The sequence below is a fragment of the Taeniopygia guttata genome, chromosome 3 (assembly GCF_048771995.1).
Source record: "Taeniopygia guttata chromosome 3, bTaeGut7.mat, whole genome shotgun sequence".
NCBI classification, from domain to species: domain Eukaryota; kingdom Metazoa; phylum Chordata; class Aves; order Passeriformes; family Estrildidae; genus Taeniopygia; species Taeniopygia guttata.
In genome coordinates this window covers 58811766-58828230 of record NC_133027.1, presented here as the reverse complement: position 1 = coordinate 58828230, position 16465 = coordinate 58811766, and the positions used below count along the sequence as shown (strand labels likewise).

The window sequence follows — 16465 nt, the reverse complement described above, 5'->3', positions numbered from 1 at the left end:
AACAGAATGAGAGCATAAATTCTACAAAAGGGCTCGCTCCTTGCTCTTGATGACAAAAATTACTCAGTGTGTAGCTTTTGTTTCTTCTCTCCAAAAAAATCTTCATTTGAAGTGAAGCTAGTTTTTCCAAATATCATGTTTCTAGCAACGGATAATGAGTTTTCTAAAACCTAAGAGGAAAGTACTTAAACAAGAATCAGCAAAAGAAATGCCTCAAAACAAAATTAATCAGCACAAAGGGAAGAAATCGGAAACCACAGGATTTCTGAACAAAGCCATGCCCTAGGGTTGTACAGCAGTGCTGTACAATTGAGGGAAAGGAAGAAAGAAGAGTTATCTTAAGTTCCATATTACTGCAAAATAAATGCTTTACAGGATGCTGCTTGTAGGTTAGAGATGTCTGAGATTTTCCTGCAGCAGTTATGACCATGGTTTCCAAGATCAAACAGCCACAGGCATGCTCAACAGGAGTCTAAATTATGACTGACAAAGATTAAAAGAAAAGATAAACCAAAAAATGTTAATTGCATATATATAGACAAAACCAGCTCACAAACACCCATAAAATCTCTCTGGGAACTCACTTGGAGCCTGATGGCATGTTCATGTTTCCTCTTCATGTCATTTATATGCCATGCCACTCTCTGCATGGTATCTATGGCATCCAGCACCACATCATAGCCCTCAGTGTCCTTGTCAAGGTGGTTTTCTATTTCCTAAGACAAAGAGAAAAAAACAGAGTCCCCTTATTTCTAAGTGAACTTTTCCAGTCGAATGCAATACTGTGTTTTTATCTGCACTGTTTTGTCTTTGCACCAGAATCACGCAAAGGCAACGTTCCTGCCTTCATTAGGTTGTGTTGGTATCAGTTTGATTAATGCAAGATGACAAACAGAATCAAGCCTTTGGGGTCAGTTTAGCAGCAAGGCCTCTTGAAGCAGCCAGTGTGACCAGAAAGTCACAGAAAGAGAGTGCAGCACACTGACAAGAGATCTTTCAGACAGCATTTAATGGCTTTCCTACAACACAGAACATTTCTACACACTTACAAAACCCTGATGGAATTACACCAGGCTTTGCTTTACAGTTGGAGAGCAGAAAGCACCAGGCATTTAAAATAAGGATCAGTGTCTTTACACTTCACTAGAACATGACTCTCTAACAGGAAACATATGTGGAAAATGTTAACAATAAAGCATGAATTTCCGAAACTTGCTTAACTCAATTCACTGAATGTGGAAAGAGTCCCCACTTCCTCCATCATTCCTCTCCACAAAATTCTTAGCAGACAGGGTGTTTATATGTATTTAGTCCTTCTTTCAACTACCCCCAGCATTGCAACATGTGGAAAAACACTGTTCTTCATTGGAACAATAAATTTGTGTACAAATTGTTTAATCATGACAAGAATTTTCCAAACAACTTCAGAATTACAGACCAGCTTTCAAGAAAAGTGCTAATTATTTGGATGCAAAGACTGATGCAATGTGTCTAAAATAATTACTATAAATTCCCCACTCCAAATAGATGCATATGGTGTGAAGTGACAAAGATAGAAAGTCTCCACATGTTGAAATCAAATACCCACAAAAGGAAGAGCATTTAAGGAAAAGCAGAACCTTTCTAGCCACCAAGCCTTGTACCAGAGGAAGGAACTCTGACATGCAGCAGCCCTAAACTAAATGCATTTCTTACGTGCAAAAGCAGGTGGTACTTGAGGATGCGTTGGACAGGTTTCAAGAGGTACGAGCCCAGGGGCAGAGAATGCTGCAGTGCTTCTTGCCGCTCTCTGAAGAACTTGGCCAGTGCCTTGTTCCTCATGCACTCTGTCAGCACAGCCACAGACCTGAAAACATCAATACACGGCTTTAAGACACTCTGTTCCCATAAGTCTGTAGGCAAAGTAAAGAATTGCTTCCTTTTTAGTTTGTAAAAAGGGGCAGTGGGTTCCCATTCTAATAATTGCTTTTTCTGTTGTTTGGTTTGGCTTTTTAAAAATTTATCTTGTGCATTCAGCTATGTTCTCCCTTGACATGCAACCAGTCTCTCTTACTGGGAATTCTATAAGCAGCATTGCAGAATAAGACCATCATTCTCTGAGGAAGGGTAAAGCAATGAACCACAAGAATAGACAAAACAAAACTTCATTTAATAAAAATACTGTATTTTTTTTTTTTTACATAAAAGATAAATTTCCTCTGATTTAGGAAGGCGAGAAGCTGACTTTTTTTGTTTTTTCATAGGGTGTAACTTGCATTACACAAACTGGGCAAAGGACAAAGAAGAAAAGGAACCCATAATTCCTACCTTGGGTAGTTGGTGCAGTATTGTGTATATATGTGGAAATCTTCACTCTGCACAGGAAGGAAAAGTTTTCATAGATTGAGCTTTTGTCAAACTAGCAGCTAATGTGTGCAGAATAAAGATGATATCAAGACAACACCTCCTTCAGCTCCTCATCAATGAATTCTCTGTGTTCACTGTGACAGTCCTAACACAAACATAATTTAATTTTATCTTTTGGGGGGGGAGATTTTTCCTTTACTTGAAAGAAAAACCAAGAAAACCTACAAAGAGATAAAACAAGTGACTTCACAACAAAGCCTCCAAGGTACCCTATGAAAATATATTCATCTCAAAAAAAAACCCAGAAAACCAAAAACCCATCCAAAACACCATCACTAGACATACGTCCTTCAAACAGCTGGCAGCACTTATTTAGGTTTTTTTGTGTGTGTTTAAGCACACCCATATAATAGAATCATAGAATATCCTGAGTTGGAAGGGACGCACAACCCCCTCCTGGCCCTGCACAGAACAACCCCAACAATCACACCATGCACCTGGTCTATTTACTGGGAGAATCAAGTTCTGCAGGTTATGTTTGGTGTGCCATTTTCAAGCAATTATAAATACTTTCACATGTGAGCACAGCCTAAGCGTGAAATTAGAAGCCACAAAAGCGATTTTTTAAAAAGTAAATTATGTGAAAGCAGACAGCATTACTCCAACAAGTTGTAACTAGATTTGGGTAGGTTTCCATACTTGTCTGTCACACTGAAATTACTTAAACTTAATGCTGATAAGCTTCTCAGAACTAAAGTCTGAGTTTCATTTCTTTTTTCCCTGGCCTAAGATTTTTTCTTAATAATCATAATTTAATTCTATGTAAGAACAGATTTCCAGAAACATTCCCATGTGCTCTAAGTCCACATCTGCCTATGAACTTCTAACCCAAACAAGACACAATTTCTGCAGCTTACTGGTGTCCTAAAGGCTAAGAAAGCACTGCAGAATGGCGAAGTGCTCCCCATATCAATCACTTTTTCTTTCATAAGCCCTTGACACATAAAACACAATCCTCCAGCAGTGAGTAAGACCCTGGTTTCCACTCCAACTATTTTCAGAATGGGCTCTGGCATTCTGCAGCACAATAGCTGTGCTCCACGAGGGGCTGTCTCCCAGGGATCATTGCTGGTGAATGGCAAGACCAAACATCTGCATTCACAGAAGGCACAGTGCTCTGAGGAGCACCACCCCTGGGGAGAGGGCTGACACAGGCTGTGGCTTTTGTTTTTCACTGTTGGGATGTGGTTGTTTTTCGTTCAGCCATTCATCAGAAAGAGCCATCTCAGGCAGCGCCCTTTGCCAATTCCAACGGCACTGGTCCCGTCCCCCTCTCCCGGGGGTAAAGCAGGTTGTGCCATTAATCTCTGCACCGAGCAGTGATCCATAAGGACCCTGTACAAAGTAAGATGTTACCCTGCAGGAGTACAAGTCATTGCAATTCATTTCAGTATGTTTTACTGGATTTCAGTATTCACTGTTCTGAGAAAAATAACTCAAGCAAACTTCTAAAAAATGTTTCCCCAGGGGACGGTGATCCTCATTTACTCAACAGGTGGGCTGTAAGCTTATTAAAATGCTTCTCTTAGAAACTAACAAACCAACTAAAAGTGGTCTTGGTACAAATACAGTTAAATAATTTAGTTTGGTTTTTCGCACTTGAACTAACTTTGTCATCGCAGCTAGGTTTTGTGGCAGTGTTACCTATGCCCCAGGTCCACATGCAGAGGAAATGAGCCTGTGTCACAGCCAGTTCCTGTCCATGCTTGGAAACCCAGCCACAGCTCCAAACCCTCTCCCCTCAAAAGGAAGAATTAACAAACCTCAGAGCTGCAGATATTACATTGTACAATTTTCTTTGGCAATCACTACCAAGCTAGCCAGCACTCATAGTAAGCCAAGGTGCTTAAGAGAGAACACTAAGGTGAAATTCAGTATGGTGAAAAAATATAATTTATTTTATATATGCATATATTAATTCAAAGTTTTCATTCACGGAATTCTGGTATAAGTTTTAATATATTCCCATAGCTATCTAAACAGAATAATACAATTTATAGAGCTACTTCATAAGCAGAGTGAAGAACATTTTGAGCCAATTCCTTTTTGTGTTTTTATTCTGCTTATATCACATGATTATTCTGCTTTTCAAACAAAAAGGAAAAGAGTATCTGTTGTGAAATTTTAACCAATGAAAGTACTATCTGTAAAACAAACAAGGCCAAACACTTCAGGGTTACAGAGTAGGCTGTGTGCACATTCCCCTCAAAATCAAAAGCATGTCTGAAATTCCCAGGAGCCTTTTCACACTCTTACTCTTTGGTCTGGTTTTTGGTTGAGGGTTTTTTTACACAAGGTCAGAACTACTTTTAATGGTTTTTTTTTTTTCTTTGTTTGTTTTAAAAGAATTTTCATCTAGCTATTAAATGCAACAAATTTGTATTAAAAAAAACAGTTTCTTATGCCCTCGATACCTCTAAACCTTCAGAATGGTTTCACTGTCACCCCTCCTTTCTGAACAGACATAACACCAAATTCCATACTGCACTTAATGTGTGTACTCGCTCCAGTGAGCCACAGCTCATTTCACCACACAGAACCATCAGAGAGCATTTACTTTTACTGAGCAATGTGAGCATAGTGCCAGGAGAAAGTCAACTACATGTGTTTTGCCTCCAGGATGAGATTGTTGATACGCACTCAAACTTGCAGATCTCTTGTGAATCAACACCATACACCTTGCCCAGGCATTAGCTGCATTCATGTGAACATGTTGGGAAAGCAGCCAAGAGAGCCACTTCTAAGAGAAGCTCTTCCTCATCCTGACAAAACTGCACTGCTCAGAACAGGAGCAAAAGACAAACCGAGAACTAAGATGGTTTTATTACTTTTCTGACTACTTTCACAGCTATGCTCATCAGTATTTCTTCTGACATTCTTAAACTTACTCAGCTTGAAAATAGTTTTGTTCACATCAACTGTCTTCAGACCAGATTAAAACTGACCCCTGCATGGAGACTGGAATTGCTCCAGAGATCAGTTTAAATCTGGGGGCCCAAAGCTGTTGTGGTAGAAGCTGCAAAAACCTGAGACTCAAGCTCAGAGTTTGTCCACACTGATTGCAAGTCCCTCTCAAGAGCAAGCAAAGCGTGAACAGGCTCCAGCTATACTTGGAATCAATTCACTGCACATCTCCTCCACATACATTCCAGATCTTCCCTCAACTCAGTGCACTGCGCTTTTTTATAGCCATAAAAGGCACTTTAAAAGAAAATGGAGACTGACAAAATGAGCGGAGTCAGTGTACAAACTGAAGCCAATTGCCTGGATCTCCTCTTCACTAATGAAATGCTAGATTAAAGTAATTTTCCCTTTCCCCCTGGTTAAGCTGTTAGTGTGCCTTGTAGAAAACATATGTTCTGAATTTCTGGGGTGCTGAGTGAGAAGAGCGATGTGCCAGAATTCAGCTCTCCTTTAAAACAACAGACTTAAATGTAAATATATAGAATACTGAAGTCAATCTTCTGATTAACACTGGCATCATTACTATGAAAATGAAAGACTGGACTGGCAAAAAACCCTTATAAACAGTCTTCTGTGTGAACAATTAAGCCATAGCTAAGCTTGCACTGGAACCTTTTTATTAGTCTCCAATTAGCTACCAGCAATATGTCTCCAAGAACTTTTACATCTAGTGTTAATACAGCTCTTCTAGACAAAGAGAGAAGATCAGACCTGGTATAAACTGAACTAGCATAACACTACCCTCAGAGGCAGGTTATTTCCATGCAGCAGCCATCCTGCTCTGTAAAACAAATATCCATACCCACACCATCTGCATCTTGAGGTAGAAAAAAAGACTGCAATTCATGATTGGATAGCAGGTTTTAAAGTGTGTGTGCTTTTCTGCATTTGTGTCTATCTGCCTGTGAGTTATTACTGTATTAAAATATTTGGAAGCAGAGGGATTCAATACAATGTTGTAAGTTGTTATTAAGTATTTCCATTTCCATAAAATCATCATTATTTTATTGGTTAATGAGTTTTATGTTACTGGCTAGTTTAGACTAAAAACATTGCCGAAGTCTGTTAATAAATTAAAGCTGCCATTTTAGGGGCTATTTACTTTGGGCACTCAGCACAAAAAATGTTAAGATAAAGATTCAAATCCACAATGATGTGTTTTTTGTTCAAATTATGCTGAAATGTGTTTTGATAATCTTTTCCCTTAAAAGTTTCAAGGCTTTTTACTACCAAAGCATGAAAGTTATACACAGGAAACACAATCATGTATGATTGTGTGAAAGAAGTATAATATACTATACAATAAATTTTATTGAGCTAAACCAAATAACCAAGTTCAAAGAGAATGATCCAAAACTTTAAAAATCAAGCTCCCCACATCTTCACAAATATAAAACATCTTATACAAGAAGCTCTAGAGTTTAATCGTAACTGTTCTGTTGCACTGAAAACCAACTTAATGTGATTTCACGAGTTCTAAGAAAGAAACAACTTTTACTTTAAGCTGTTACTGAGCTTCTTAAGAGTGCCAAAAGCAAACACAGTAACCACAATGAAAACTTGGTTATACCTTAAGATTTGCAACACCTACAATATTCACAGTTGGGTGAAAAAAATGGCACTAGGTGCAGAGCTCATGTAATCTAAGCACAGTTCCCCTGGAAGCATTCAAGAAGCTCCAGCACAGTTATATCCATTAGCTAAGGCTGTGAGCTATGACTTCAGCATGATAATATCCCTGTGCTTAACTTACAGTGAAGATCTAACACACTCGAAGCAATGAAACAATAAATGGCCAAAGTCCCATAAGACATGAAGGAGCACATGCTGCCAAAAAAGGCAGTTTTATTTCCACTTCTCGGTGCTGGGAAGACACAAGCAACCAAGAATGGACAACTGGAGTTTGTTAAGGCAGTCAGCAGTTGCTGTAATGAAATACTCGTGGCCAAAACCAGAACTGTGGGGTATTTTGGTATTGTTTGATTTTGCTTTTAAGTGTTTGCACTTGTCTGGATGAAGCTAAAAAATGCCTGCTAGTACTGCAATCTCTAGCAATTTCTGAGCCATCAGGCAGTTGCCTGCCAATAATACAAATACTAAAAGCATTTGACAAGGGAACAAAAGGCACAAGCAATGATATGCAGATGGGTTTTGGAACTAATGGCCAGAAAGTCAACTAGACAAGCCATTTCAGTTGGCCAAATTGAATGAAAAACAATTCTTTCCTGGACTTCTTATTATCAGTTGCACCATCTCCTGTTTTGCATCCTAGCAGAAGCAGTCCCAGTGGTCCCAGCTATAAAAGCAGAAATAGCAATACAGCAGAAATATCTACCAGCTCCAAACTGTTTTATCTGTAAATACCCTGAAGGCCTCCTATTTGGCTTTCACTGCACAGGCATTCTGCTGACTTACTCACAACTTCTTGCCCACCAGAATCCCAGACTGCTTTTATTAAGCTATTTTCTAATCAGCCAGACTCAGTGGGCACATTCTGTTCCAGAGGCAGGACTTTTCACTTGCCCTTTTCCCATTCTCTCTCCTTCTTCAATTCAATTCAATCCAGGCTACTTGTAGCAATAACAACATGCCATAAACCCCACTGCCATGGGGCAAAAATGCATCCTACTTTTGTAGTAGTGGTGCCAAAACTAAGGTCTCTCAGTGCTTACAAACGACCAATCACTAGATAAATTACAGCTTTCTCAAACTCAGCTGAACCAAGAGATCTGATGAAACAGTAGCATTTAGCTGGTATCATCACTCTAATTTACTATAAAATCCCTTATGTCTCTACAGTGCCAAACAAATAACTGAATTAATGAGAGGGTGGTCCTGTTAATCCTAAATCCATGTGTTAGACTTATTACATTGAATGCTTGGTGCTGACAATGCTGAGTTTAGGACAAAGTATAAAACATGATAGGCTTTGGCTTTTTGGTTTCTTTGGAGTTTTTTAATGTTTGGGATTTTTTTATTCTTTTATTATTTTTTAATATAAAAAGGAAAACACACCTATAAAGAAATTATTCAATTTTAGACAACTACATGATCTCTCTTCCTCCAGAAATACCACAGAGATAGCATTATTTTTTTAACACATTTGGGCTCTACAGATTCAAGACATATGTAGATTCTTCAGTGAAGTCTGTAGTGAACTAGCATCATCTGAAGCCCAAATTATTTAACTTATTGTTGTTCTATTCATTATAGCCATTCCCCTTCTCCATGACTGGCTCTCTGTGTTTCCTGCAATGAAGGTCATCTTCTTCCCTGCATTTCTGCTGCATCTAACCACTTCCCATACTCCATATTTTTGGCTTCAGTATTGCCCAACAGAATCAAGATCCTATCAATGTTCAGAAAATTCAAAGCATTACAGAGAGAATGGGATTTGAATCTTAAGTCTAGATTTTGGGCCATTCCATTTAAAAAGAAAATTTAAGCTATAGTTGTGGGTTTCAGGAAAAATTATCAGAAAACAATATGGGTGCATTTGTTATGTTAATGTTATTGCCTTTTTTAAGAATGCAGCCCAGTTTTACTCTCTAGTTTTTTTTTAAGCTGACAAGGCATAACTGGAGTACCACTTGATCACCTACATTAGAGAACCCTGTAATAGTTGACCAAAAAAAAGGAAACCCTAAAAATGAACTGAATAAACCAGCTCAGATACACTTACTGAAGAAAATGACACCTTAGTCTTGATTTTTTAGAAACGTAAATCAGAGGCATATCCCTATCAATTACTAATAGAAATTCCTTCCCTTTCTACAGGTTTGCTGACTTTTCTTGGTTAACATTACACAGGCTGTCAGGATTAGGCCTCAAAAGCTAAAAATTTAATCTTATTTACCCCATAGCACTCTGCAACTGGTGATGCAGACTTACCTTGGAAACAAAACAATCTGCTATAGCCACAGGATCATTTTCACAGTTTTCCAAATCTTGCAGAAGTTCACTAAAACAAAGAACAGGACAAGGTAAGACAATTATGGCAGACCTTGGAATAGACACACCTGTATATTCAGAACCAGACACTGCTGTGCTATTCATGGCAGCAGCACTTAATGGTGCAGGGAGCCCTATAAAGGGAACAAGAACACCTTTGATGCCCCTTCTCCCCCCCTCAGCTGCTGGGTTTTTTTATTTGCAGGTAGAGGAGAACTAAAAGGAAATGGTATTCCTACTATTTCAAAATTCAAGTCATCAGGTTGACCATGGATCTATTGTTCTGCTAAGCAAAGCTGAGCCCCTTCCTTCAAGTAGATGTCCCATCCCTAGAAACATTCAAGGCTAGGTTGGATGGGGCTCTGAAGAACCTGATCAAATGGAAGATGTCTCTCCTTATTGCAAGGAGGCCAGGCTAGATGACCTTTACAGGTGCCTTCCAACCCAAACTATTCCATGATTCTGTGACTGACAGTTCTTTAACAATAATCATAGTGATGCAGACACCTTGTGCAGCTTGTATATCAACCAACATGATATAAAACTAAGAAAATTTAAAAGCTACTGAAGCATGTGCACTGTCTTATAAAGACTTTTTATGTTCTACAAGCTTTACTTGACCAAGGGAGATGATGAACTGCTCTGAAAAATACTGGTGAAAACAAGGCACATATTTTCACACATGAAGAATGTTATGAAGCTTGCTCAGGAAAATTAGTCTACTTTTAGTGTATTTCTTCATTGAAGATAAAATGGTTAGCCTGGGAAAAGTTTTCTGTAAGGGAATATATACACATATATTCTACATGCATAAAAACAACACATGAGAGGATTTTATAATTTTTACTTGCCAAAGAGAAAATTAATTCATTTGAACAGGAGCAAAGCAATAACAGAGCCTGTTTGCTGTTGAATTAAATTCATTTATTAAAAATAAATCCAGTGAAAAATTCAAGTAGAAGAAGAAAAACTCAAAGGTTATCTCCTTGATCCAGAGTTTTCAGTCCTAGTGAAAGACATACTTAGAAAAATGAGAGAAGAAACTAAGTTTTCTGTCAAATTGTTCTCTAAAAGAATTTTCTTCTTCTCACCCTCTTCCCCCTCGATCCTTCCCCCACCTCCCAAAAAAAACCACACACACAGTCCCACAGATGATTTTCCATTTAGGGCTATTTTCTTCCAGTTCACAGCTGGTTCCCTGAACAAGTTTTGCCTAAGAGTTCCTAGGCCTATATCTAGGGATCTACCCTCTTCCCCTGTAAGCAGACACAATTTCCCTCTGCATGTAGAAAAAAAGAATAAACCAGAAGAGTTTCCAGACTTGTTCTTTGCTTCTCTAATTACTGGAGGAAGGAAAAGGACAAATCAACATGTAGTCACAAGGAACAAAGGCAAAGACCTTGGGTTCAGCAGTCACTAAGTCACTTTGTACAGTGACAATTTAACCTCTACACCTCAATTTCACCCTTCATCAAAATGGGAATAAAAATATGACCCTTGCTTGATACCCCACCCTCATGAAGCTAATTTACATCAGCAAAAGAAGCAAGCTGTAGCAATGGTGACCATAGCCATCAGTTAATACTGACTGACAGTGTCCCACACACGAGTTTTGGAAATAACATCAAATATGCCAAACAGACTCAGAAGATTCCTGCTGTCTGGCAGTCAGATGTTCTCCTGATGGCCAAAAGTATGTAGCACCTGGACTGTAATTTTATTCCTACTGGTCTCTGACTAAACCACATCATTTCTCCTTCATGATACAGAGGGGAACACTTAAAGATTGTATATATTCATGCAATTGAGTCCATGTGTATGTGTTAAACATACTAGTGGTTTGTGTCTTCAGCACAAGCCCAGAGTGCAAGGGCTGCTTTTAAAAGAGTTTGTTACCTACACTGCACTCTCTTCTGTCTCATCTGGATGGTAAGAACAGGATTGATAAGAGCAGTCTGCTATGGTAAAAACAGCAAAACTGTCATGCTCAGGCATTCTGAAAATCTTAAATAAATTCCTATAAGACCAAGCTGATGTGAAAAAGTAGGGCTGTTATTATAGGCTACATTTAAGTACCTGGCAGGTGGCAGAAAGAACAACAGAGAAAAGTGTTGGTCCTGTTCACCTGAATATCCAGAGGTTTTCTGCTGGTCACAGTTCTTGGCCTCTGCAACTGGCTTGTGCCAGCCAGGCAGGCAGGGAGCAGGAGTGAGCACTGCTGGAGGAACTCATGCTCTTTCAGCTGGATCACTAACACGATTCAGACTGAAGCAAGACACAGGAGCCAGGGCCAGTGAAGACCATATACTGAGCTATATAGCTGAGGTTACTGTGGGTTGGGATAATCTGAATCTGTATAAACATTGTCAGGAGCTAATGCTAACTCCTTTGGAATGAGAGAGGGAAGCATAAAGACTGACAATTTTGCATACAGTGCATTCATTATCTTTTCAAGTCAAATGAATGAAAATCTTATTACAATGTCTTTTAGGATGCTTTGATTTTTTGATTAAGTTTTATGATGGCTTCTCCTCAGAAGAAGCCAGACCTTATAACCATGAATCTTAGAAATAAATAGTTTTTCAAAAAGAGATAATAATCATGAAGTTATCATTTTTGACATTCAACACACCACTTGAAAATCCTAGGCAGTTTAGCTGAGAGAAAGTCCCATTCACTGAAATAAAATTTCTCAGATCTGCAAGTCTGAAAAAAAACCCCAGACTGAAACCTTTGACTATTGATTATTTATCAAATTCAAAGCTGAGGACAACAACATAATTCTAAATTTATAAAATCATGCTCACAAAAAACATCTGAAACTACTAACATAGAACTGCCAAGTGGACCTTTTTCTGAAACTAAGAATAAATTAAAAATCTCTAGAGTATGCTTAGGACCCAAAACCTACAAGGCAAATTTCACACAGGAGTAAACTTAATCCTTGAAGCTATATTGGGATCTACAGTGAGTGTTCAGTTTTAAGGACTCACAATTTCTAAGCAGAACTTTATATCAGAATGCCTGAAATATGTTATTAATTTACTACACGCTTTGGACAACTTTCCAGTAAGTTTTAACCATCCTATCATATCTATCTCTAAAAATGCTCAAAACTGCTTTCTGTTTTTTTTTTTTTTTTTCCCAATTGCTGCAATTTATTTTTTTTTTTTCACAGCTCAGTAATTCTGTATAACAACTGATCATACTTGAAAGTACTTTTAGTAGGCAATATTTGCAATGAAGCTGGCATAAATGCATCCTAGCTATCAAGTCTGTAATTTTTCTAGCTTTTGAAGGATCAGAAAATATAATGGCCAGGACTGTATTTTTCCATTCTGTGACCACTGGGAATCTGTAAGCTCACAATCATTGTCTCATAGCTCTAAAGCAGTCCATGAGCCTGTTTTAGCATACTACCACTATGTATTTTCCAGCTGTTAGATATTCAGTAAAGTCAGTTGTTGTAGCTGAAGCAGGACACAGCAGCTTTCTAGTTAAGCATATTTCCATTACCCTGCAGTAGCTATTTTAAGCTTTGGGAAAAGACTTCAGATTTCATCTTTGTCCATAAATTCTGAATAGATCCATTCTCACTCTTTCCTTTGACACTAAACAGCAATTCCAGCAGTTGAAGCCCTTAAAAGTAACTTCCCATGATGATGGAAAAACATTGAAGATTATCTTTGACACAAGTGCTCCACTTCAGACTCCTCTTTTGATTCAATTAAATCATCTGTTGATCTTCAAAGAACACAGTATTTTGGGAGATGTTTTGTTAACTATAGCAAAGCTAAGAGAGCTTTTACAGGAGTATTGGTATACAAAAGATGTGGGAACTTTGTCACTATATTTTCTTCATTGGTTGAATAGTCAGGTTTTCATTAAATGCAAACTAAGTTTATAATTTTTATAGTAATAGAGGATTAAGACAGAAGTAGCAGCAGCATGCTCCTCAAACTGCAGATACTGAGATGCCACACAATGTGGCACTAGCCATGCAAGCAAGACATTTTACTTCAGGCTCCCAAGATACACTAGAATCCCACCTACAGAGTTTTAGAGAAGGCTGAAAAGACACTGAACAAAAAACTTCAATTAAGGAAAGGTACTTGAATACATTTTTGAGAAATTAATTCAGGGAGCATCTAGTAGCATAAAACACTACAAAAGCCAGATCTGGGTGATATAAATAGGTACACAGAAGGAGCTGATATAGTAGGAATAAAGCATCTCTTCATTAAGGCAAGAATTTCTTTTACAGTGGTCTTGCATTAAGCTCAGCTAAAGCACAGAGCAGGTTAGGCTTACATTCATGTAAATACCCAGCATAAAAGCAAAAAAAGTACATGGAGGCCGTCTTGGTGCATCAAATAAAGAGCTAAAAAAATCTGATGTCAGCAAACCAACTTTGCTTAGAATCAAAATTAGATAATTTCTTGATTTATAGATCTTGGCAGTTTAAAAGTGATAAAAGTGAATTTGGCTTGTTTGTTCCATCTTGTTAACACGGGCTATTGAAATGTTTCCATTTAGCTAAAAATGAATTTACCTGTTGAAATGGTAGATATCTCGTATGTTTCCAAACAGGGCTGATCGCTCCTCTGTTCCCAGGGAGAGCTTGGTCTGATCACTGATACAGTCAAGGTAATCCTACAAGAGAAATGAGAGGGAGGTCTTCAGACATTTCCTCCTTTCCTAGATCAGTAAACAAAGCTATGTTTTATTGCACAAGATGAGTCTCTGAATATCAGTTTCACCTTATTATTACAATAAAGCCTTCAGCAGCCCGTCTGAGAACAGTCACTCTCTTATGAACGGTAACAGTACTTATCTGTTCCCTGAAACCAAGAAAATAACAAAAGGCTGAAAGCTAAGTTATACCTCTTAGACGGCACAGCCAATGTTTCTCTTGCTACTGATAAACAAATGCTTTCAAATTTCATTCACAGTGACATCTTAATTGATCCTTTGGCTGGCTCAAAGGCAAAAAAATACAAGAGATGAAGAACACCATTTAATGCAGTCTTAATAACAGAAAAGCTATATAATGAAGAACAGAAAGCCACACAAGCAAGAGAGGCTCAGAAAAGCAACCACTGAGTCAATTACTTTTTAAAAAATCATGTTTACCAAAGAATTCAGAGTATGTAGAACACATATCTCAATGTATCTATGTCCATGCACTTTACCAAGCATAGAGTTACATTGTAAATTACATTGCTATATACTCTAGCAAAAATTTCTTTTTGCCCTTACAAGACTGATAGACTCTCATCCAGGGACTTTATTTGAATAAGAACATGACAGCTAGAAAAAGCTCAGATCAGCAGTGTTCTGGGAGAACAATTTTCCCACCTCTTTCAGTTTGATAACAGCTCAATGTCACCTTTTTTCCTGTTGCTGCTACAGTATTAAAACTCTCTCATAAGGGCAAACAAATCCAGCAGGCTATTTAACTACAGCTCATGAAACAAGAAACCTGATGTGCTGCCACATTCATGAAGAAATTCTGCTGGAGTATGGAAATAAAAGTGAAAACAGCTGAAACAATGTGAAATAAAAATAAATAAAATCCTTTAGCCTGTGGCTAGACAATGTGGTGTGGCAACCTCCCAAAAGCAACACAGCATTCCAGGGTGCTGCAGGAAAGGAACCCTGCAAAATGCCAACAAGACCATGCAAACTTCTAAGATATAACTGTGTTCCACAGTCATAAAAAAAAAGTATTATAGAACACACACACTAGCCAAGATTTATTCTCTGTGTAAATTCTGTGAGGACAAAGGTTTGAATCAACCAGGATCTGACTTTTGGTTTCTAGATGTCCTCATACAGTAGGTTAAGAATTACAGCATTTAAGCCTCCATGCCCGTATCCTTCTGTTCAACTGAAGCAGTGTCAGCAAACTCAGAGGTGTAACCAAGATTCAGGTTTAGGTACCAGCAGAATTTCCTGTCCCCTTCCCCTATCAATAATCCACATTCTGTCATCACCTCCAGTTAAAGGTAGCCCACATCACTCCTGAAACTCAGTATTTTTTGCTGGGACAAAGCAAATAAGTCTATTCCAAGGTAAACCTCAGTGTTTTCTAGAAGAGGAATGAGTGGCAACATGCAGGCAAGTCCTTGGAGATTCATGACATCTCTCCTGTCATAGCATTCAACCTTACTACACCTTCCCTTGTGGCTGGCAGCAGCCTCAGGGCCCACACCTGACCTTGAAATATATTTGTGCAGGAAGTCTTTAGAATCACATCCACAGGTTCCCTGAACTTCAGCTTTTTATTTATACTCAGAAGCTGCAGAAGAGTAAAAAGGTTCAGGATGGTGAGGCAGACAGGACTGCAGCAAGCAGTATATTGGGTCAAAGGCAGAAGTAAATAATATTTTCAGGTCTACTCCAGTTTAATAGTATTAAACAAATAACCTTTTCTGACCAGAGATACATCTTCATCGTATCAAAGCAAAGAATAGAAAAGCTCCAGTGGAACTGTGAACCTCTGAAAACATTTTTAGCACTGCAGGGACACTGCAGCACCCTGAGCTGATATGACAAGGTTGGGCTGCAGAGGAATGGGAATTTTACAATAAGTAACTCCATACAGCACATTCAATGAATCAAGAGGAGTTTCTTTCCAATTCGTTCATCTCAACATAGCTGAAGCTTGGGTTTCTCCAAAATAACAAACATTCCACACTTATTTCCAGTATTGTAGACAGTGTTATATGCATGACCTGGTTTCTGCTCCTTTTTTTCTCTTATCCTGATTTTCCTCCCCATACACCTACTCTTCTCAGTCTTTTACCAATTATTAGTAAGAAAGATGGAACCAGGTATCCTTCTAATACTGCTGCCAAGCAGCAGCCTGCAGGTGCTTTGGCAGTTCCCTTGCGCTCCTGTAACATAGGCCAGTATCAGCCTACATACACCACACACCCACAGTCTCTGCTCCCTTTTGCTAGAAGTTCCTTCAGACTGTACTTCAGGCGCCCTTCTTCACCCAGCCTCGGATCAGAAACAAGCCAGAAACAGCTGGGTGGATTTGTGCTTACTCAGGGTAAGGCAAGATGGCCATTTGTTCAAAACGCTTGAGATTCAGAGTTACCTTACACCTCATCTCATACTGCTGGGAAATTCCACA

General features: G+C 38.5%; 1 protein-coding gene across 7 annotated transcripts in view; it reads right to left on the bottom strand.

Annotated features, from left to right (window-relative positions):
* Nucleotides 1-16465, bottom strand: part of PLEKHG1 (pleckstrin homology and RhoGEF domain containing G1) — a 123166-nt gene that overhangs the window by 16075 nt on the left and 90626 nt on the right. For all 7 annotated transcript variants that reach the window (XM_072926933.1, XM_072926935.1, XM_072926934.1 and 4 more), the window contains 5 exons: nt 13874-13974; nt 9262-9331; nt 2308-2354; nt 1696-1846; nt 585-716 (listed from right to left, as the gene is read on the bottom strand). In XM_072926933.1, the coding sequence (XP_072783034.1) occupies nt 585-716; nt 1696-1846; nt 2308-2354; nt 9262-9331; nt 13874-13974 (501 nt within the window). The remainder of the gene's footprint in view (nt 1-584; nt 717-1695; nt 1847-2307; nt 2355-9261; nt 9332-13873; nt 13975-16465) is intronic.